Source organism: Arvicanthis niloticus, chromosome 17 (genome assembly GCF_011762505.2).
Source record: "Arvicanthis niloticus isolate mArvNil1 chromosome 17, mArvNil1.pat.X, whole genome shotgun sequence".
NCBI classification, from domain to species: Eukaryota; Metazoa; Chordata; class Mammalia; order Rodentia; family Muridae; genus Arvicanthis; species Arvicanthis niloticus.
In genome coordinates, this window is record NC_047674.1 from 20075788 (window position 1) to 20099461 (window position 23674).

Genomic DNA, 23674 nt, shown 5'->3' on the forward strand with positions numbered 1-23674 from the left:
GCATCACTATCTTTCCACCAGGCCCTTTCTCCCCGGGCCACTTTGTGCCTTCTCGCAGATCCGGTACCAACTTAGGGGCTTGACCAGCTTCTGCCCTCTCCTGGGTTTGCAGGACGCCAGGGTCTGAGGAGTACAGACCCCACAGCCCCAGGCGCCGGTTCCCCCCTGGCAGAAGCCCGCCCGGGCATGCTCAGACCGCGCAGGTCCGGGCGGTGGCGGGGGGAGGAGGGAGCGGCCGCGGCGCTGGGGCCCGGGCGGAGCTGCGCAATCGTCTGAGCTGCGCACCGACTGGCGGCCGGAGCGGAGCCCACAAGTTGCCGGCAGCGGAGCGCCGCCTCGTCCTGCTCTCAGCCCCTGCGCCCACCGGGCTGCGGCCGGCGCCAGGACGCTCAGCCTGCAGACGCTGACCCCAGATGTGACAGCGGGACCGCAGCTCCCTCTCCTTCCGGGCGCAACCCACAGAGTCTCGCCAGCGTCTCCTCTGCCAAAACCCCACGGCTGGAAGATGTGGCAGCCGGCTACTGAGCGCCTGCAGGTAAGGGGCACCCGAGAGGCCCCGGGGCCAGCCTGGAAGAGGAGGTGCTGGGTTGAAGTAGCCAAGATGATGCTTTGGCTTATTTTCAGGGATTTACACCCCAATTACACCCCCTCCCCAAGATCCCTTATCTCCACAGTCCTGTAAGACTCATCTATGGGAACTGGATGCATGTGTGCTCAGCCCAGAGCTCCGAACCCATCCAGGGTCACAAGATGATGAAATTGATTAAGGGTCTGCCTCCAGCTTTACAACTTTTGACCTGGAGGTGTTGGTGTGCGTGTTGATACAAACAACATTAGACTTTCTGAACTGCATTAAAGATTGCGTCCCACTGACACAATTTACTGGTCCTGGGTTAGGATATGTGAATTCAGATCCTCCGCCTCCCCTTTTTTTTTTTTTTCCTCTAGGAAAAGACAGAACAAATGATTTGTGAAAGCATGCATTTGCCAATATAATTTGGAAATGTCAAGCTTGGTTTGGCTTGGTCGTGGTATGCGACGTATTTTCTTTTTCCCTTATTCGTTGGCACTCTCTACCCGTTGTGTCCCCTAAATCCAAGCTTCTGCAGATATTTGAAAGGCAAAAGTTAATTTCAGCCAGAAATGATGGTGTCCCGGCTCATCCCACCAAAAGTTTTTCATTGCTGTTCCTTGACATGTCACAGGGTCTTTGATTTAGTTTCTGAAACTAGGGAGCAGGGAGAGGAAGGTTAACATAAGAAAGAGGGGAGTTTCCCCAGATAGGACTCATTCAGTGACACTTTGGTCCCTGGGATGGCCCTAGCTGGAAGGTTTGATGACTGCCATTTGCTTACTCTCCAGGGAGACAGCAGCCTTTTTCTAAATCCTGCAGCCAGACTTGGCAGACTCAGGGCTACACTGTCGTGTAGTAAACTTTGAAGAAGTGTTTAAGTGGTAAAAGTATAGCAGGCTGAGTGTTGTCTGGAGACTTAGGTTAGAGAGGCCAGGATCCTGGCTGACTTTGGGAGGTTTCTCAAAGAGCATTCCAAGCTCCAAAACACAGACAGCACCCTCGAATGCTCAGCAAAGCCACCTCTGCTGCCCAGCCTTTCTCCACAGTGTTAGCCTGCAGGGGGCATTGCATTTCATAGAACTAAAGTGCCCTCATCCCCCCCACCCACCCCCCAACCCCAACACACACAAACCCTTCCCAATGGTCTCCAGTGAGGCAGCTTGGGGAGAGCATGTTCCCACTTATAGAGAGACCTGGATTCCAGGCCAATTCCTCCAGGTCTCAAAACGATTAAATCAAGCCCCTTGGCTAGCTTTGGAGATGAAGACGAGGTGCCCAATCTCCTGACCCCCTCTCTAGTTTATTAAGAGAACATCTGAGTACCCCTGGGGCAATTGGCACAAGGTAATCTAAGTGTATTTTATAAGTGGTATCAGATGTCAGTGGTACATTGGAATCCCTCTCTTGGTTCATGGCCTGAATTTGGTTCTACAGAATCAGAATGAGTAAGTAGAGGTGGTGGTCGACATCCAAGTGCTGAGAGTAGGTCTTGGAAGTCCTTTTAAGATGCGGTCACAGGCCCTCAAGGTGGTGTGTATTGCCTGGACTCCTCTGAAATGTTTGTAGATTTTCATCTGTTAAAATTATTCTTCCTGGCCCATTTCATTCCTCTCAGCTCTGCAGCACATGACCCTTGGCAGACAAGTAGTCTGGCATTAATCCCCTGTGGATATTGTTCCTTGATTGACATATTTCCTTGCCCTTCTGGAAAACATGCACATGTATTTTATTATGAGCATCTTAGTTTGGGTATGCTATGAGTTTGCTTTATTTCAAGGGGTCAATGTTAGAAGTGCCTGGATTTTAGGTTTTTGCAAAGCTGTAGGAAACAGGGTTTATCACTGTGTAACAGCCAGTCTCTGATGCAGGTGCATACCTACAGCCAGTACCACTGCATGGCTCCAAATTTAAAAATCGATCTCAAGTCTTGAGATTCCTAAAAGCAAGCCAAGCTGGGCTCATGTTCTTCCCGCTCATGGCTTCTTCCCAAATGGCTCCTGGATTCTTCTTAAAGACATCTAGTTTATACATTTTTGCTTCTGTGAGAGGAAGCTCTTGAGACTGAGTTGGTGAGAGGGATATGTATAGTAAGTTATTGATGCTGCTTGCCTTGGCTTCTCTGTCAAATGGTTATCTCTGTAGTGTCTTTGCTGTCTGAGATGGTTTTCAGCCCCCTGTGGTTCTCAAGATACAATCACATAGATGTAGTGGCTTCTGGTTCTGCTGTGTTTCCATGCCCAGATACAAAAGGCATGGATTGGGCAATGGAGGTGGCATTGGGTGGGGAAGTTACCAGTCAGCTCTGCTTTTCGGCAATGCTTAAGCCCCACTTTCTGCTCACAGATTTCTTCAACCTTCTCCTATAGACTCATCCCATTTTCCCCTCACTGATTTTCAATACAAACATTTTGAGAGGAGTCAGAGCACAGGAAATACTTCAAGAAAGCATTTCCCGAACTTCCCAACAGGAGCAGGTCATCCATTAGTTGTATAAACACCTAGACACAGAAGAGGCACAGGAACAGACAACGGCATCTTTTCTTACTTGATTTTTTTTATCAGTTCTCACTGGAAAGCTTAGAGAGAGGGTCTGGGAATGTGGCCCAACTTCCCTGAGTCCTGACGTTCACCCTCTGACTGACCGTCTTTTCAGTGAATGCAGTGAGGATTCAGGAGCCCAGGGAGCCTTTCACCAGACTAAATTATTATTATCATTATTATCTACTTGCTAGCAAAACAACAACAACAACAACACAACAACAATAACAAATGCTACTGCTATTTTCTGATTTGAAATCTAGTTCTTTGACCCAAATCCAGTCCAGGCGAATGGACCTGTTGCCCTGGGCAGGGCTGAGCTGGGTAATTTCTCATTCAGTCGCAAGAATTGTGGCCACTTCATCTGCTCCCTTGAATGTTAAAACTGCTGTGTAGCGCTGAAGTTCTTTCCTGGGCGCTTCTGCCATTAAACATATAATAGGATCAAAAGGGACACAGAGACTTAAATGGCCATCCCAGTTTTGTTAAATATGAATATGAATTCTCCCCTTTTCACCTTCTCCTCTGCAGAGTTGACTTTATTTTCCTCGTAGAGACCCACAAGAGTTATAGATTTTTAAATAGGCTATTTGAGGCAGGCTCTTTTCAGACAAGTCGGGAGGACTTTCAGAAAAGGCTAAGTCTTATTTTTTATTTTTTCAAATGGAGATATTACTTCGGCTTTGATACTTCAAAATCTGCCTGTGTTTCCCAGTGGATTTAACGATTGCTTCTCAAACATAACCAGGTAACAGTGTTATAATCATGAGTTATAACTGACATGTAAGTCCTCAGAGGAGAGGAAGACTGGCAATTCAAACAAGACTGTCAAAAGAAAAGAAGCCCACAAACTCTTAGGGGTGGGTCCATCACAGGGATAGAGAGGAACTTGCTCATAATGATGCATGGCAGATAAGTTCTAGAAAATTCTATGCCTGTATCTAAAACACCTTTTCATAAGATGCTCCGTAAAGGTTTCAGCCTAATCATTTCCGGGAGGTCATAGTCTTTCCAAGTTTATCCCTACATCTGGGCTTTGTTTGCTTAAGATTGGAACCCTTCTTTGTGTCTTTATTCTCATTTTAGCCAATGCCTGTGCCTTGGATAAAATAAGAAAGCCCAGAAAGCAAGCTGTGGCCCCCGGACTTTACTTTTGGTTTCCTATTAAACTTCTGGCTGATAAAGAGGTTGAAATTTGTATTAGAGACCTTTGCTGATGCTATGACACCATAGCTGACAGAAGCAGCTTAATTGAGCATTTTGCTTGGTTCATGGTTTGAGGGAATACAGTCCACCGTGTTAGAGAACGTGTGTTGGCTCAGCTGGCTCCATGGTGGGGGACCATGCTGCCGGGATTCTCTACTTTCATACCTCAGAGAGACAGCAGAGAGAGAGAGAGAGAGAGAGAGAGAGAGAGAGAGAGAGAGAGAGAGGAGAAGGGGTTCAGACTCACTATTCAATGGCCTGCTTCTTCCAGCTAGGTCCCACCTCTCACAATGAAGCCACTAGTGGGGGGACCAAGCATCTAAATACATGAGCCTATGGGGACATTTCACATTTAAACCATGACCAAAGTTTTCCACTAAAATGTTGCCTGAGTGATTTAGAGGGGGAAAGAGTATATTGTTCCCCAGAATTGTCTTGTGCCTGCCCTGCTGTGTTATGCCTGCTGTATCTTTTCCTGATGCTGAGTGGATTGTTCCAGATTGATTTCTCTGTTATCATGGCAGTTTCCTTTGTCCCGTGAGAAGCAATACTGACAAACCCTCTATCACAGCAGCTGGAAACATTAGACCTGGCTCATTAGGCAGATTGGAGGCTTGGGCAGTTGGACCAGGTCAACCAAACTGACTGCAGGAACACAGACGAGAGTAGGAGAGGAGGGAAGGATAGCAGCCTATTTGTCCAGTACATGTTCTCTCTATGTGGTTCTACATTGAGTTTTATATGAATTATCTGGATCATTTATTTCCCATAGCCATTTTTATCCCCATTTTATAGATAAAATGAGAGGCCAGAAAGTTGAGTTGTTTACTCTGACTTTAAACTCACTCTGTACCTCAGGCTAGCCCCAGGTTTATGATCCTCCTGTTCAAGCTTTCTGAGTATCTGGGGTATCAGCCTATACTCCAGCCTGGGCTGCTTTCACATTTCCTAGTGCGGAAATGTGGTTGTCTCTGTTGATCCAGGGTTCCCTAACGTTCGATGACTCAGGTCTTTGAGAGAAATAAGCTCCTTGATCACATAATGGCTGGAATTCCCAAGTCTCCTTTGAGATGCTTTTCCAATGGAGCACATCGTATTTATCTGAACTGGAGGCTTTAAGTCAAACTCAGTTACTTGGACAGTCTGCCTGAGTTCAGGTAGGATATAGGCAAGCGGGATGAAGAGAGGCTCAAAAGATCCAGAGCTTATGCTTCAAATAAGAAGCCCCTCTCAGAGGCCTTGCCTTCCCACCAAATCCACCCTAAATTTTGCAGGTTTTTTTGCACCTCATATTGCAAAGCACAAAGCTGCAGTGGTCATTAACGTGTGCCTTCCCCTCTCCCAGAATTGAGGTGTTGTTTTATATCATTGGCTTTCCCCAAGCCTGTCAGCAAAATCCCCACTAAGTGGTTTGGGAAACAGGTATTGGAAGGCTCCCTGCCCCCCACTGGCTCCCCATTGCCTAATGGCCACTTCTTGTTGACCTTTCTGGTTTACCTTCCAGTGTTGGGCAACCTTTGCATTTTGTTTGATGTTCTGGATTATCTCTCCCCTCCCTTCCCTGAACACTGACTCCATTGTGCCCTGTCCAGTAGCCCTGGGGGAGACTCAGGTGGAGTCACCCTGAAGCCCCAAAGCCACTAGAAATCAGTCTGTCTTCCACAGGACTGCAATGTGACTTCCCAAATAGCAGTGAGCCAGGGCCACCTTATTGGCCAGCAAATAAAATGAGTTCAGAGGTTCTCAATGGCTCCAGTGTGCCCCTGGATCCCCAGGGGCACAGATCTAAATAGAGGCCCCATAGAAGGAGAGCAGGAGGACATAGTTGAGGTGTTTGTCTAAAGTCTTCCTCAAAGTCCAATATAATTATCTTACCATCATCCTACATTAACTAAAACCCAAGCTCTGATCCCAATTTAGTAGCTAATTAGTGATAAAACACCACAGTATGTCCACCAGATCTGACCTCTGGGCCTGAGGACTGACAAGGGTGGCGTCATAGAAGAGGGAGGACAGAGTTACTTCATAATCGTGGCACCTTTCAGTCTCGCCACATCTCCCCTTTCATGTTTAATGACCCAGACCCCCCTCTGCAATCTTCTGTTTGCTTTGCGATCTCACCTTGATAAGGGGCCCTCCTGCAATAATGTTATTGAGCAGGTTGTTCCAGAAATCAGGCATCATTTGGCTAAAATGTAACCCAAGATGTAACCTGTTTCTTTAGAAATAAATTTGATTTAGTTGTTTGTTAATAAAGCTGTAGTTTACACTCTGTACGCGTACTTGCATGTGCTTGTTCATATGTGTACAGGCTTAAGTGTGTACATGTGAACATGGGGGACAGAGGAAAGCCTTGGGAGCTATGTCTTAGGCGCTAACACCTTGAGGGTTTGTGTGTGTGTGTGTGTGTGTGTGTGTGTCTGTGTCTGTGTGTGTGTGTGTGTGTGTGTGTGTGTGTGTATGCCACTGGCTGAGTGCTTATAGAGTCTACAAAGCTGGCTGACTACTGAGCCCCAGGGCTGCAACTGTTGCCACCTTCCCAGTATTGTGATTAAAAGCACAAGCCACCTTGGAGAACAAACTTGGAACCTGCTGCTTAGGTGGCAGGAACTTTCCCGACTGCACTCTCTTTGCAGCCTCATCATTTAGTCTTATAACTTCTCTGAGCTTTGTGTTCTCTATCTATGCCTCAGAAGTAGCTGCTTGACAGAGGTTTTGGAATACACGATACCCTCACTCAACAGAAGTGTGTTTCTCTCCCATCTGCCATGATAGTACATATATGTAACAGGTCTCAAGACCCCTTCAGGGTGAAGGTGTATGTGAGAAGCTTCTAGAAAGGAAGGATATCATTGTACACTTTGGAGGACTCAGTTTTTGTTTCCAACTTGAACTTGGTATTATTTTGTCCTTTGGTGTGTGTTGCGACTTTCACTGTTTCTGAGAGTTCTGGCTTCCTTAGTTAGAAGCTTTGTGGATGATATAAATTTCTCGGTGGTTGGGTGTAGTTAAGGAAGCTCCTTCAGTCTTGTCCAGTGGGAGAGTATGAGCCATTGCATGGAGTTATCCTCACAGTTGGGAGTGGAGAACACGGGTACAGTGTTTAACTCTGCCACTCTCTCAAACACTTCTGAGAGTGAGGGTGGAGCTGGGAGCTGGGAGCTGGGAGCTGGGAGCTGGGAGCTGGGAGCTGGGAGCTGGGAGCTGGGAGCTGGGAGCTGGGAGCTGGGAGCTGGGAGCTGGGAGCTGGGAGCTGGGAGCTGGGAGCTGGGAGCTGGGAGCTGGGAGCTGGGAGCTGGGAGCTGGGAGCTGGGAGCTGGGTTGTGTCTTGGAAGAAGGTCACTAGCTCTGTGACCATGGCCACTGGGTTTTCTATTTTGGAGGGGCCTGGCTTTGAGTGTCTTGGAGATGACCCTGTGTTAAGGTACTGCTACATCCTTGGTTTCTGCCGTGTTACAAACATCTCTAGGGACATCAATCATCTAAGATGACTCTTAGAAAGTCCTGTGTATTGTGGGGGTTGAGAGCCATGTCTCTAGGGGAACTTTTTAGTTCCTTAAGGAATTCTAAAAGTTTCCAAATCCATACTTGCTCTCTGTTATTCACAGCTGGAAGAATACAGCTTCCAGGTCCTCTGAGAGATACAGTTGCCCAAAAGGGCAGTAAAGAAAGAGATTGTGGGTAGGAGTTTATCAGTGATCATTACATTTCCTGCCAGTTTCAGTTAATGTTGGGAGACAATAAAAATATTAGTATCTATTTGTTGCAAACTTATATTCATAGATAATGGTTATTATTAATGATTATAATGGTAACAGTAACCAGTTTTTTAATATAACATTAAGTGTATTCATTTATTTGTCTTGCTGTGATAAAATCCATGGCCAGAAGCAACTTATAGAAAAAGAATTTATTTTGGCTTATGATTCCAGAGAGAGAGAAGGAGAAGGAGGGGGAGGGGGAGGGGGAGGGGGAGGGAGAGGGAGAGGGAGAGGGAGAGGGAGAGGGAGAGGGAGAGGGAGAGGGAGAGGGAGAGGGAGAGGGAGAGGGAGAGGGAGAGGGAGAGGGAGAGGGAGAACACATAATGGTTGGGGAGGCATGACAGCGGGCTATTAGAACAGGAAGCTGAGACATCACATCTTCAGCTGCAAACATGAAGCAGAAACTGAACTGAAGGAGGGTGAAGCTATGCACTCTCAAAGGCCACCCCTAGTGTCTTACTTTCTTTTGAAAGGGTATACCTCCCCAGACAGTGCCACCAACTGGGCACCAAACATTTGAATATCTAAGCCTATGGGGGACATTCTCCTTCAACCCAAAATACAGAGTCTCTGGAGCTTCCTTAAACACTCTCTTGTCTCCCCTCCTCCCCTCCCCACACCAGCACTCCTTGGAGAAAGAGCTTCTGTCTGTATCTAGATTTCTGGCCTCAAGCCTTCATCCTACGTTTTGTCCTGTGTGTTATGTTGAAAATATTTTTGCTGTGTATTGAAAGTATATTGAACCTCTGAGAAAACCCCAAGGGACAGAGAATTTTTCTCCTTTAATGGTGATGGAATGGATGGCCACAGGTTATGGTTAGTTCATTAGCTCTCCTCAATCCTGCATTATTACCCTCTGCTAACAGAGCCATGACCGGATCAGGAAATAAAATCTAGCCATACCCATCTTATCACACATGGTCTAAGCATCTTCAGAGATCAATTTTAAGTACTATACTATAGGAAAAAGTCTACTTTATTCACAAATAACAAATGAAGCTTTTGAAGGAATAGCCATTTCCCCCTTTTCTGTCTTCTTTCTGTGCTTATGGCTGGCATCTCAGTAGCCATATTGTGATTCTCCAACAACAAAAGATAAAGCTGAAACCATATTTGTAACAGAGCTTCGCTGGTAAGAAGGAAGGAATTTGGATGGCTAAACAGCTGGGGAACCTACCTGCCAAGGAAAAGTTATATTGGAGCATGCCACCTTCTTTCATTATTTAAGCATGCATGTTATCTTATTGTTTATGTCTTTGGCACAATGGACAGGGGACCAAAATTTAGGTTCAAACTAAGGTCTCCACATCTTACTGTTATGGGCTGAACTGTGTCTTCCTGGCAGTGGTGTTGAAACTTTAACCTCTGATACTTGCAAATGTGACCTTATTTGAAAAAAAAATATATAGATGCAATCAGATGATGACAAGGCCAAACTACTATATCACAGGACCAATGGCTGCTGTCCTGGTAATAAGGACAGATTTATAGGCATGGGGACAGCAATGAAGATGGAGGTAGAGGATGGTATTCTGCTACACCAAGCCAAGGAATGCCAAGGATCAGTAGAAAATACCAGAAACTAGGTGAGTTCAGGAAACATTTCTTCCCTGAAGCCTTGGGTGGAGCATGTCTGGCTAACATCTCTAGTTTTGCCTTTTAGCTTTCTTGACTGTGAGGGAATAGATCCTGTTGTTTTCAGCTGCCTGGTTTGTGTAATCCATTCCTTGAGAGCTAGGAAGCTTTCTTGAATGGAAGTCTGCCACCTTCTCAGTTTGTTTATGTGTGTCTATAAGTTTTCCTGCCCCCAGGTGTCATGTGCTGGGTCACAGTGAGTCTCCTCCTTCTATTAGTACTTTAACTTTGAAAACAGCAAAAGCTAACTCACTCTAGGATGGTGTCCCATTGACTAATTACAGACAATCTGTATTTCTTCTTCTATCCTCTCTGATTAGCTTTCTAGGATGAGACTGACCACCTTGAATGTGACATGTGCTTTGTCCCTGATGACAGGGACTTTGGGAAAATGACAGAATTTCCCTTTGCTATGAAGACAGGAAACTTCAAGACTAGAAAAGATTTTGTGTTGTGATGTCGCCTTGATGTGGAGTTGATTGGAATTTCTCCAGTGGACTGGGTCCAAGTAGGATTTAGAATCTTGTTCTCAAATGTGCCTGATAGACCAGGCTAGCTGAACTCGGCTGTTTGGCTCTTCCTGATTGGGAAAATATGCCAGTGGCCCAGAGCGTGTGCCTCTTAGCCCGATCTCCTGGACAGCTCATTATAGTCATTGAACCTGTATACAGGTCGACTGAATCTGGTTCTAATTTTTTTGTATTGTCTTATATGGTCCATGCATCTGTTTTTTCGAAGAAGGATTAATTATCGTTTTAAGGCAGAAATAAGTGTGCCAAGAGTCAGAAGATACTCTTTCCTGTCAAGTTCATTTTTGAGGTGTAACCTAAAACCTTCACCTCTTTTAGCCGTGAGAGACAGACATTTTTCATTCATAGGCAGTGAAGCCAAGGCATCTGTTTGCTGTCCAGTTGTCTTTTGGCCTCTCTTTCTTCAAGGGGTAAATACTGTCTTGGCTTTTTATTCTTTACTTCAGAGGCAGGGATTGTGCCTATGTGCCTAGGGCCGGGAGAAATTGCACAGTCACTGGGAGTAAGAGATGTCACATTGCCACTCACCCTGTACGAGCCACGATTCTTATCACTATTAACAACCAGCCAAGAAGTAACTGAAAGAAAGAAGGTTTATTTTCACCTTTGAGTGGATGCCATCTATCGTGGTGGGAGGGCATGGTGGTTAGGGCTTTTGGCCCATCCCACAGCTGTGGTAGGCCGAAGTTTTTCACATCTGGGTGATTCAAGAAGACAGATATGAATGCAGGCACTCAGGCAGCTCCTTCCTTTTCCCCTTTCACTCAGTCCTGGATCCCAGCCCCTAGGATGGGGCTACTCATATACAGGAATGGATCTTTCCCCTACCTAGTGCTTCCTGGAAGCTCTCTCACAGATATGCCCAGCGGTGTGTCTTCTTGGTGATTTCAAACCATCGAGTCCCCTCAGAACAAAACCTGTCTTATTCTTTCAGCAACAAACAATTCCCTGTGCCGCTCTATTATTGTAGTCTGGGACTAAAGATGTGATCTTTGGCCCAGCACATGTGGCTGCCAGGGCATTGGGAATGGCCTACTTTTCTCTGCGTAAGTAGCATGCTGCTGTAAGGCCATCCTTACCGTGGACAGTGGACACTGGCATTCAGTGTCCCTGAGCTTGTTTCCTGAGGACTGAGCTGCAGGCTATGGGATGTGGTTTTGATAGATGCTTCACTTTGCTTTTGGAGTTGAAGTCTTGGCCTCTGAGTCATACATTTTCTAAGGTTGCTTACACAGTACCGTAGTTGGAATGGCTCAAGCAAAAGCAATGGAGTGCATCCTTTTTCTAGAGGCTGCACTTCGAGATCTAGGCCTGGTGTCCTTCTGAGGCTGTGCGGGGAAATCTACTGCAGGCTTCTCTCTGGTTCTGGTAGTTGCTGGCAGTCTCTGGAATACCATGGCCTATGGCAACACAGTTGCCATCTTTACATGGCACCATCCCCATGTCTAAATCTCCCTCTATATAAGTACATCAATCTGGGTATATCAGAAAGCTAACTCACTCTAGGATGAAGTCCCATTAACTAACTACAGGCAAGACCACCCAAATTTCCAAACTAAGTCACTTTCTGAGAGACTGAGGTTAAGATTTCAATACAGGATGATATTTTCCCTGTATGTAACAATTCACAACACTTATTAAAATGCTAACTTTTGGATTCTTCTATCCACTGATGTATTTCTTCCTAGTTCGTCAACCATTACAAATAAATAAAACCAAGAATTGTTTCAAAATGGAAGTGCAAATAGGAGATACAGCTGCATGCTGCACGCTACTGTTTCATCCTTGATTAGATTTGCTATTGTGTAAAAGTATCTGCTTAAGGTAACAAATAAGACAGTCTTAAGGTATGCAAAGAAATTAATAATCCCGTTCAGTGCCCCATTCCCAAATCTAATCATGAAGAAAATCTTTTGTTGTCTCTGTATATTCTAGCTTAGTGGTTGTTTCTTGGTCACTCTCTCTGGGCATATTTAAGTTTTTCAAATGCATTTTTATCCCACTTTCTACTTTTTGAGGGGGTCTTTACTTTTCCAGTTCACTCCCTTTAGTGCTGGGTATAGTTCTGTGGTGGGGCTGGGCTGTAATTTGTCTAGTCATTGCTTTGTGAGGGAGTGCTTAGGGTACATACATGTTCTTTTGTGCTTTCTATGTAAATCAGTGTTGCAAGAATTTCTCCATATTGGGCTAGGGAGGTAGTTCAAGGGTAGAAGTCTTTACTAGCATAGATGGAACAGGACAATAAGAACATTGGAATGTTGCATAAATGGAGCCATTACTGAAGTCCGGAGGATAGATAGTGTATCACCTACAAAATTCTTGAGTTAAACAGAGATTTTATAGGATAATGAGAAAAACACAATAGCAAATTGAACTGCATCTAAATTTTAAAAACTTGTTCTTTTTAAAAGATACTGATGAGGGAAAAAAGATAAGAGAGAAAATATTTGCATGTTGGATATAGTAAAAGACTTGGAGTCTGGATATATAAGAAAATACATTGTCAGGACTTAATAATAGGGTAAATAACTTCCTTACAATGGGAAGAAAAATTTATTGCACAAAGAAGCCACATGGTTGGCAGATAAGCATGTGAAAAGATGTTCAATACTATGAAGCCCTGGGGAAAGGAAAATTGAAGCCACAAGGAGGTATCACCCTATGACAACCGAATAGTCAAAATTCTAAAGGCTTTTACCAGGGCCAGAGAGATGGCTCAGTGGGTAAAGGTACATGCCTTCAAGCCTGACATCCTGAGTTACATCCCCACAGACCACATGTTGGAAGAAGAGTGATACCAGTAAGTTGTCTTCTGTCCTCTATATGAATCTTACACTTCTTTCACCTCCCACAAAATAAGTAAATAAAATGCAAAACAAATGCATTAGGCTGACACCAGACCAAGTGTGGGTAAGGGATCAGAACTCCCCAGGCACTGTGGTGGGAAGGTCAAGAGAGCAACATTGACTAGGAATATACGGAGAATCAGGGGTGATGAGGGACTTGAGGATGTTTAGGAGTAACGATGTGTCCATGTCTTGATTATAGTGGTGTTTTCCTGGGTGTATACATGACTCAAGCTATATCCAATAGCACAGTTTATTTCATGGTAACTATACCTATAAGAAGCTGTGAAAAGAATTGTATGTGTATGTAAGTGTGCATGCATGTGTGTAAAATTGTATACAAGGCTTTGTGCTAGCTATGGAAGGAGCTAGCAGTACGTTCTCCATTTGCTCTCAATCCGAAATCCTGACAATTCTCTGTGCCTTCCATTTTCTTTTCAGTGGAAATTCTGACTCTAGCCTAGAATCTGAATAATGAACTCTGGGTTGGTTTGTCGTTGTTGTTTCTTTTCTTCCATTTTTTTCTATGTTTTCTACATTGAAAATCTCTCTTCTATTAGTTATTGAATTGACTTTTAAAGTTTCTTTATTTTCTTTTTTGTCAAAGACTTACTCTGTAGCTCAAGATTGTCTAACTTTTGGTGCTATAGCTTCTCAGACCATCCTCCTTTCTACGCCAAGTGCTGGAATTACATGTGCCATCACCCTGGGACATCAACAAAATCATTTATGGCTTTGGATTTTAACTTGTGAGTCAAAGTAATATGCCTATCAGACAGAAGGGCTAGAATCCTTGAAAAATAACGCAGGCGCATGAGAACAGTAGTGGAGACTGAATGGAGCAACTGGATCAGCAGCCATTGTTCCACAATGAAAAGCAGTGTCCTAAATGGTTTTAAGCTAAATAATGTTTAAACACATTCCTCCCATGGAGGGAGATTTGAGGCATTACACTCAATCTTTCTTCCACTTGAGGCAATAAGACTCTGAGACACATGTAAAGAGGCCAGGCAGCAGACTGTACTATCTGGGGCCACGGTGACACGACAGAGGCACTTTTTAATTAACTGGAAGAGAAACACAGCTAGGTATCCACTGTAGAGCTGCATGCAGAATGTTAGGTATTTACTTTTAACTATATTCCCTTTGGAGTACAGGCAAAAGTTAGTCTCCTTTCCTCCATGAGGACTGCAGGGAGCTAACTCAGGCTGTCAGGCTTGGGTACAAATACTTTTACCTGCTTAGGCATCACTCTGGTCCAGGTCAAAGCCTTTTTAGTGAGGTAGATTGAGAAGAAGGATGAAAGATGGGTAAGAAAGTCAGGAACAGGGAACACAGGCAAATTGAGGACCTAATGTTTGTGCACCCGATGACAGGAAAAAACAGAAGGGTCATGGGGACCACAGGCTTACCTGGCATTGAATCTGGAATATGTGGAACTCAGAGTGAGAAGTCATGGGTTAAATGCAAGTCTTGTCCTTTGGTTTGTCAAGCACAGACATCCCAGCTCTCACCTGCTCAGAGACTAAAAGTTTATAGATCTACTGACTACTTTGGACCAGCATCAACCTTCGCATAAAGATTCCAAAGACTGGACTGATATAATAAGCAACCCCCAAAGCTATAGTTGGAGACAAATGTAAAACAGCAAGAATCGTTTGTGTCATAGACTGTTGACCATGAGAGGATGGTGGGGTCTTGGATGGGGAGGGGCATCCATGCATGCACCCCTTGCCTGCCTACTCACAGAGAATTGCCTCAGGGCCTCTGCTTTGTGTTTGTGTATATATTTTCTTAACCTGAAAAGTGGGATAATGACATTTAGCTCTTGGTGCTATGAATGTTAGCTGGAGTATATGGTCTGTAAAGAGCCTTGTGTAGTCTCTACTACACTGCTGGGCTCAGTAAATTCTAATTTAGCTCCAAGGGTAAACACAGAATAGAGACATACAGCTTTAGAGTGGAGTAGAGAGTAGAGATTTTGTGATTCCCATGGTGCCCGAGTCCAGCAAGTTGCTCACATGGGTCTTACTGCAAAGAGTCCAGAGTTTGAACAAGTTTGGGAAGCCATAGATGAGACAAACCGAGTCTGATCACATATGACAGGGCTTCTCATGGTCTTAGAGGCCAGTGCTTTATGTTTCCAAGAGAGAGGTGATAGCCCCAGATCCTTAACAGTGGGAATTTCCACAGCTCTGGGAGCCTCAGTAAAGAACCTGGACTTCTTAAGTTGACAACATGTGGACCTGAGGTTTGGCTCCAGCTTCCAGAAATGCTGCTATTGGCTCTTTCAGTATATATAAAAATCTTACAAATTAGTTTCTGGGGTTGAAAAATGCCAGGAATTTATAAGGCAGGTTGGACTTTCTGATTCTCTTGAAAATAGGAGGTTGGACGCAGGGCTTGTACTTTCCTTTCGTACAGCGCATGGAGCCTCCAGCTTATCCCAGGCTATGTTGGTGTATTTCATTAGGTTACATAGCCTGTTGTCCTTGTAGATTCTGGAGCTGGGAACCCTGATGTAGTTCAACTCCTTCACTTTATGACATAAAAAAATGAACTTTGGGTTGACTTAGAATTGAAGACAGGACCAGATAGCTTGGTCTCCTGAGTTAAGAAAGTGGGAACTAATACAGCTTGCTTTATTATCATCCATTGCTGTCTAAGTTCCACCCTGGTAGTCCCTTCTTCTCTGGGGAAGTGTGTTCTAAAGTTTGTATGGCTGGAATGCCCTCTTCTCCTGGGTAAGCACTGGCACAGAGCTAGAAGTGTGGCTACTCATCAAAGTCTAGGTAGGGTTTTGTAGGCAGGAAGAAGTAAGTGGCTACTTTTAAATAGACAAAGACTCTTGTCTACCACTCCAGGTAACTGAACTTCTTACAGTCAGGGTATTCGGCTCATTTGGGGGCGATGTCAAACAGTGGAATAGAGGTATTCTCAGAAAGAAGAACTCCGAAGGCAATTGGGTAGTTTTTAATTTGATGGGGTTCAACATGTATATTATCAGCTTTCTGCAGAGTCAGTCAAATGCTGTTTCAGAAAACCCAAAGTGGAAGACATCCTCAAGGTGGCCAATGATTCATACCTAGAAAATCCTTGCCTTCATTGAAAAGATGCTACTTTGAACTTTGCAGACATTTTCTCGTTGTACTGGAGTCTCCTTGCTTCTGTGTTGACTTCGCTTCACCACCACACATTGTTGGGACAATTTAGATTATATTTTCAGCAAACAAAGTCCCTAGAATTAAATCACACTGCATCATGAGTGATGTAGCAATAAATTAGACCTTTTGCCCACAACCCATCTTCTGCCTTCTAGATATGTCTTTCTTGGATCTGGAAGTGTCTATGATCTGTTTGAGACAGAAAAACTGTCGGATTGTAGCTTTTACTTCTTTATTTTCCATTAAAACATAAACTTTATTAACTTTTCTTAAATGATTGCACATGACAATCACACTCAAATTTATCATCTTTCTATATGCCTGCCTACCTATACTTCTTATTTAGATTTCTTTTGATTGTTGTTGTTGCCACTGTGGTGATATACCATGAACAAAGGCAACTTAAGAGTCTATTTTGGCTTATAGTTCCAGACAGTTAGGTGACCCTAATGGTGGAAAAGGCATGGTGGCCAAATCCAGAAACTGAGTAATCACATCTCACCTAAACATGGGCAGTAGAGAAAAGAGAACAGAAAGTGTGACAAGGCTATAAACTGCCCATATCTATCTGTAATGACATTCTTCCTCTAGTAAGGCTCCATATTCTAAAGATTTCATAATCTTCCAAACAGTGTCACCAGCTAGGGACCAAGCATCCCAATACATGAGCCTGTGGGGGGCATTTTTCATTCAAACAACAATACCATCTATCTATATTATTGGATTTATTTTCCCATAGTGGCTCTAAAAACTGGAAAATCTTCTGAAATATTTTATGCCTGAGTTTCTTGTTACAAGAACAAAATGAAAGGGCGGGGTCGACCAGAGAATACAAAGTCCTAGATAATGTATAGATCCAAACTACAAATGTGCATTGTATCCCTATATAGTTCTGAAAAGGGTAGCTCTGGATTAATACGGGATAAAAATCATTTTTGGAATAACTCTGAGGAAACAATAAACATGACATTAAAACAAGACCAGAATTAAATTCCTCAGACACCAGTCATGTAATGAAAGGAGGGGTTTAGTCACATTTGAAAACTTAAAAGTTATAATTAAAATTATGAAGGGGGCTGATAGCTTTGGTCTCTGAATGTCTTGGTATCTCAATCAAGATAAACAGGAAAAGGGATTTAGTCTTACTACAGAGTATATGAGTACAGGTCAGCTCCCACAGAGCCTCGACCGTAGAATATATCACAAGGTTCTTTTTTTTTTTTCTCTCTGCGTATAGTGTTTCTATGTCTCATAATGGGATTGGATTTAGAGCCTCATACATGTGAGGGTATGTCCCCAGTGTGTCAGTCAGTTCTTTGTAGGAGATGGTGTCCCTCAGACTTGGGTGATAGTATCTGTCAGTTGTAGTTTTTACTGAAAGTGTACCTAAGAGTTGGAAAAGAAACAATCCCATAGAAAGTCTGATATGCTTGTGTGGACCTTCTCCATGTTCATGGAACAGTATCCTGATTGCACAGCTTTGACTATGTTTCTTCTACTCCAGTCTGGAGACTGTTTAGTGGGTGTGTATTGGGGGGATGGTTGTCTGCTTCTTAACATGCAATCCTTTGCTCTAGGTCAGTGGGAGCCCCAAACTAGATTAATCCCAGGAGTTGGAATACTTAGTGCATAAAAAAAAAAAAAAAAAAAAAAAAGAAGAAGCTGAAAGGAGCCCAGTTGCTCATGCTGAGGCCAGGGACCTTGGGAAGTAAGCTACAGCTGGTGTCATGGCTCTCAACAACAGAGTTCTGATGGACACACAGGTAGAACTTTCCCTTGAACATCAATGTGAGTTTTTGGTTCTTTTCCTAGAAAGCTGTACATAAGAGCTGAGCGTGCCTGCTGGGAAGAGCAAAGGGGCGATACATTCTTCCTATCTACATAGCCTGACTTTATTAAGTTACTGAAGAAACATAATCCTTAGTCTGACATATTCCTGGCCCATGACTTCCCTGATCTGGTCCATCCCTGGAAGAAGATTTCCATCCATGTTTATCAGGGTGTGGGCCTGTTCTTGGCATCTGCTATAAATCTTTAAGGTTTTTATAACTTGGCTGTTGCTCCCACCTTCCTGCCAAATCTCTGCGCTGAAAAAGCAGAGTGTCACCACTGTTAAGTAAGGATGCTTTTCCTGCATCCAAATCAAATCAAGCACTTTTGGTGCACATCACACAGAAGAACTCGTCTTGTTTCTGAGTCTGCAATGAGAGCAGTATTAAGCATGCAAACAGCTGCTTGGACCAAAAATGTTAAAAAGACATGGTCTTAGGCTGTGTGGGTTCCATTTCTTGAGGAACATTTGTGGTTGTTGGTTAACAGTGTGAGTGGCTCTGTAAGTTCATCTAAGGACGATGTGCAATTCTTTAGGCCAAAAAGTTAAATACCTCCGTCTTTGGCAGTCTGACCTTCTAAGTAGAGACTGTGATCTTCTCTAGTCTTTAAGACTCACTTGGTTACTTTGATTTAAGGCAAGGCGGAAATCTTCAAAACAAAGCTATGTGGATCCAGGAAAGTTCATCTGGCATTAGTTAGTTTGGCAGGTCCCCCACCCTGCTTCCCACTCAGCCTCTGTCTACTGTCTAGGAACACAATGCTTTATAGAAAATGAATGGTGTTGCAGAAAGTGAGAATTTGGGGGAAGTACACAACCAAAGCAGATTCAAATCAGTATTTCCTTAGAGGAGTTATCCTTGGAGGAGTTGCATCTAAGTATCCAGGTGTAGAATCTAGCCTGGGTCTGTTTTAGGAAATTGATATGAGTGTTTCAGTTCAGTAAATTTTCTGGAAGAAATGCAGTCTGGAGAAGGAAGAGTACCAAGTTTGAAAATATCGACTGATTTATCTTTCTATGTCTCTGCTGTGTTCATGGTAAATAGTGCAATGCAGATCTGTTTTGCTGCTTGGCTCAGGGAATTGGCATTTTTATTCACAACATAATTTAATGCCTTCTCTCAGCAGAGGTTGACCCTTGAGCTGTGTGTTTGCTCTGAACAGAGGGCATGCATGTTGGCAGGCTGCTCAGGAGTACGGACAGCATCCAATAAAAACTTGGAGGGAATCCTTTGGAAATAAAAGTTAATTTGCATTTACGAGGGTCTCAGTTTTATATGCAAGGTGGAATTGCTCTGAAATTGGGGTCTACTTCTGCCCTCTCTCTCCTCTCTTGACCCTCTCCTTCCCCCACAATTTTAGCTAGCAAAGTTCAGTCTACCCTAAATTTCTTTCCATTCTCAAGAGAACTGTTGAGCCTTTTGAAATACACACACACACACACACACACAGAGAGAGAGAGAGAGAGAGAGAGAGAGAGAGAGAGAGAGAGAGAGAGAGAGATGTGCTTTTCCAAGGGGTGATTGCCACCTCTCCTTTCTCCCCTCTTGCTTTTTTTCTGCAACTGTGGGCTCTTGGCTAGCTGGAAGTCACAACCACATTGAAGAAAACCAAATTTGGCTATTGCTTCAAAGCTATTGCTTTGTTGCTTTTCTTTCTTTTACTTTTTTTTTCTTTTGGTTTTTAGTTAGGAGGATATTGTGTTTGTATTAGACAGTCATCAAAACTTATTTCTTAGGTTATGACTGAAGGGAAAATTCTGGAATGTGCCTTAGTGGTAAAGTACTTGTCTATCATGTCTGAGACTTGGAAGGTTCCATCTCCAGTCTTGCAATAACAGGAAGAACCAAAGGTTGGTATGTGTGGGAGGGAGAATTAGGAAGTATTGTTATATTGTTGATTTCTTGTAAGATACACCAAAATGGATCTGGTAACTTAATAGGTGCCTGTTTTCCTTAGGGAGATGATGCTTTTTAATCTTTTAATTTCAACAATTTGTCCCTGAATTATGCAGTTTAATTTTGATCTGAGCTCCTAATGCTTACTGGTCAGTTAGAAAAGGCATGACAGAGGGATACTTCCATTATCTTTTTTTATTTCTTTGTATATCTTAGACTGGGGGGGGGATTTTTATGTGACATAATAATTTCATAATTGTTAGCAGTGGAACAATTCTAAATGGGAGCAGAATTCAGATTAGGAAATTAGGTTTGAGAAGATTAAGTTTGACTAGAGGAGAAAGCAAACTCCTGGCCATACGAGAGCTGGTACCCTGGGGGCTCAGTAGATCCTGGCAGTCTATATATAAACCCTATCAAAGTGTTCTTGTTGTTCTTCACTAATTCTTGACCAATGGATCTTGGAACTCAAAGGCTTATAAATATACATCAAAATATTCATTAACCCTCTGTTATAACTTGTTGGATCTAGGCTGTATATTTCCAGGTTCTTGGTTTCTTATTTAAGAATGACATAAAAAGCCCTCATAGATTGTGAAGTAATGAGGGAATTTAATTTAAAGCAAAGTGATAGATCAGGTAAGAAGCAGTGCGCAGTCAAGATTGACAGTGGCCATATGAATGAGGGCACTCAAGGACCTGCATTATTGGGCTTATAGAGCTCAGGAAAGGAATGTGTTTGCTTACTAGGGGAACCAATTGGGTAGTTTTCTACTTTGATTGACAGATCTAGATTATATAGGTTTTCTCGTTGTTGCATACATCACTTCTCTTAATGGCTCTTATTTTAATCATATGTATTCCCAATTAGACAGAGGCATAAGATGGCAAATAATAGGTTATCCCTAAGATGCCACTTTGAGAGCATAGTTTACCATACAGGATATATATCTCCAAACCATTCTAGATGGGACTGCTCAATGCTTCAGGTTCCTGGATTGTTTTCTGGGTGTGTTTGAATAGAAATGGGGCATTATAAATATATTTCTAAGGGGAATAACTTATTTCCTTTGTTGATAGCAGGTATAGGTGCAGCTTGATACAGGTGTGAGGTACTAGGTGGCTCACAGGTTGCTAGGTTCATTGTTTTGAGAAGGATATATACATAGCCCAAACTAGGTAGAATCCCAGATTGCTAACCTGTTTTCTGTTTGCCTATCTCACTTTAGTGTACTGTGCCTTTCCTATGTCTGTTGTCCAGATAAGACCTCCAGAAGATCAAGCCAGTCAACATTCTAGCCTAGAGCGGGAGGAGCTAATGAACCAACCCCATGCCATCCTAACCAAGGAGCCATGGGCAGTGGGCAGCTTCAGAGGAGAGGAGAGTCTTGTCTTTAAAAATGTGGCCCCTTATAGGTCGATAACATGCCAGTGTATAATCCCACACCCAGAAGTATATGGGCCACACAAATTGGAGTCAATGGGTTGCTAGATAAACAAAGGGAAAAAAGAGGCCATGAAATTGAGTGGGCCTAGGGAGTTAAGGGTGGGTCTGGGGGCAGCTAAAGGGAACTGTGTATGCACAGGATGAATATAATTCAAGTGCATTGTACAAAATTCTTCAAGAATTAATAAAAATGTTCTCAAATACATTCTATGCAGATATAAAATTTATAAACAATAGATTAAAAGTGACAAAAAGAATAACAACAGCACAGTGATTATTATTCCCTACATCTGCATCTGAAGCTACCTCCAGAGACACACTGCACTTTTCACAGGTCATTCTTGAATTTCTGTTCCTCTTTGGAGTTTCATGTTTCCTCTGTGTCATAGACATGGTGATTATGAAAGTTTTTCAGCTTTTTTTTTTCCTTTCAGTTTTCTATGAGTGGAACTTCCCTGTTGTGATGCAGAGTTCTTCTTTATTCTTGAGCCAATGATTGGATATCTGTGGTTTGGGGTTTCTTCATGCTGAGGGCACGCACCCCTTCCTTTTCTCCTCCATCACAGCAAACCTTCTCCATGTATAAGTTTCTGTATTCCCTCAGAAGAAAGTGAAAGAACTGACTTTTTTTTTAAAGGAGATTTCTCATCCCATCTGACCAGTTGGAGACTGGATGTGAAGTGGTAGAACTTAGACTAATCAGAAAACAGGAAAAATGTTTAACAATTGTCAAGATTCCTTTAGCTGAAGGATTTAGGACATATGTGAAAAGTATTCCCCCTGTCTGATACAGACATGGGCATGTGTGTGTATATGTGTGAGTGTGTATGTGTGTGTCTCTGTGTATGTATCTCTGTGTCTCTATCTCTGTCTTTGTCTCTGTGGTGTGTATGTGTGTGTGTGTGTGTGTGAGTGAATCTTTGTAGTTTTTAGAATCCACTCATGTTTCTGCTTGTTTGGTGGACAGTCCCTCCTTTGAAACTATTTATTGCTACTAAGGTTTGTGGCACAGCCAGTCCTACAGATAATAAATGGGTGTGTGCGCCCACAGCACAGCATAAATAGAGTAACTGACTTCAGCTTGTTTATTGTTAGGCTGGTATGTAAGCAATGGGGCTTTACTCCTCAATTACGTGTACGCATGTTTCTAGGGGAATGGAATATAGAATACGGGAACTTGAAAATGGACCTGGTGTTCCCTCATTTTCCTGTAAGCACTTTTTTTTTCAGATGTTACATGAATGAAGATTGCATTAATTTGCATAATTTCCACTGTAATGTTATTTCATGGCCTAAGTGCTGACAGCTATGGAGTTTGAAACATGATTTCTTTGGATGAGCTGGCTGAATTGGCTCCCTGACTAATATGAATTTGAAAGATAGCTGGTAATTACTTAAATGAAAAGGGCTTATTTGGAGCGGCCCTGGGTGAAGTGTTTCCAGTCCTTAAGCTCCAAACTGCCCAGACAAGAATCCTTGGTGACTATTATGTGCAGGTTTTATTTTTATTCTTACAGAAAGGGAGAACAAACAACCTTGTTTTCGTGTTTCAGTTCAGTCACAGTAGAAGCCCTTGTCACAATTTGGTCAGCCAAACAAAACAGACAGCTGACACACCAAAGACAGTTTATAACCATCTAAACTGAACCCCAGATGTGGAGGGATGGATTATAAACATGGAAGCATTCCCCTGTCCTACATGGGCTTAGATGATAGGAGATGGGGAGATGATGCATCTGTAGATGGGTAAGAATCTTCAGCCCCACACTGGTGTTCTCTTTATGACTTTGGGCAATTTATATAAACCTGCGAGTTCTGTTTTCCCCAATCATTCAAATGAGCAGAATAATATCTGCCTCACGCAGTTCTGAGTATGAGATGAGACCATACAAGTATAAATATTTTGTAAAATACACTTAAGTGTTTATTAGCAAAAAAACCAATTAAAGGACTGGCACGTCCTCCCCAGACTTCCTTATAACTAGCTCATACAGTTTGCATTCTGGATAACCCGGATGTTTAAGGTTGTTTGGGCACATATGTGCAAAGATTTAGTCTGATAAAAATCAGAGCCTTTCTCACACAGTCAGGAGTCTTGCTGTTGTTGGTAGAGACTCATGAGGGGGAAGAAGGCAAAGGAAAACAAGGACCCTTTTTCTGTTGATCTTGGAGATGAGAGGTGAGAAGTGCTTAAAAGTCTATGGGAACCTCATCTTTTCCCAGAGGCCTGAGGTGTTAAGACCTA

General features: G+C 43.2%; 1 protein-coding gene across 2 annotated transcripts in view; it reads left to right on the forward strand.

The window, feature by feature from the left end:
* Positions 1-222: 222 nt before the first annotated feature.
* Positions 223-23674, forward strand: part of Pid1 (phosphotyrosine interaction domain containing 1) — a 216201-nt gene continuing 192749 nt past the window's right edge. Inside the window, exon 1 of one of the 2 annotated variants that reach the window (XM_034521951.2) lies at positions 223-535. In XM_034521951.2, coding sequence (XP_034377842.1) covers positions 506-535 — 30 coding nt within the window. In that variant the 5' untranslated portion in view covers positions 223-505. Of the gene's footprint in view, positions 536-7606; positions 7743-23674 lie in introns of those variants that run through there. The other variant, XM_076914911.1, reaches the window with a different exon arrangement.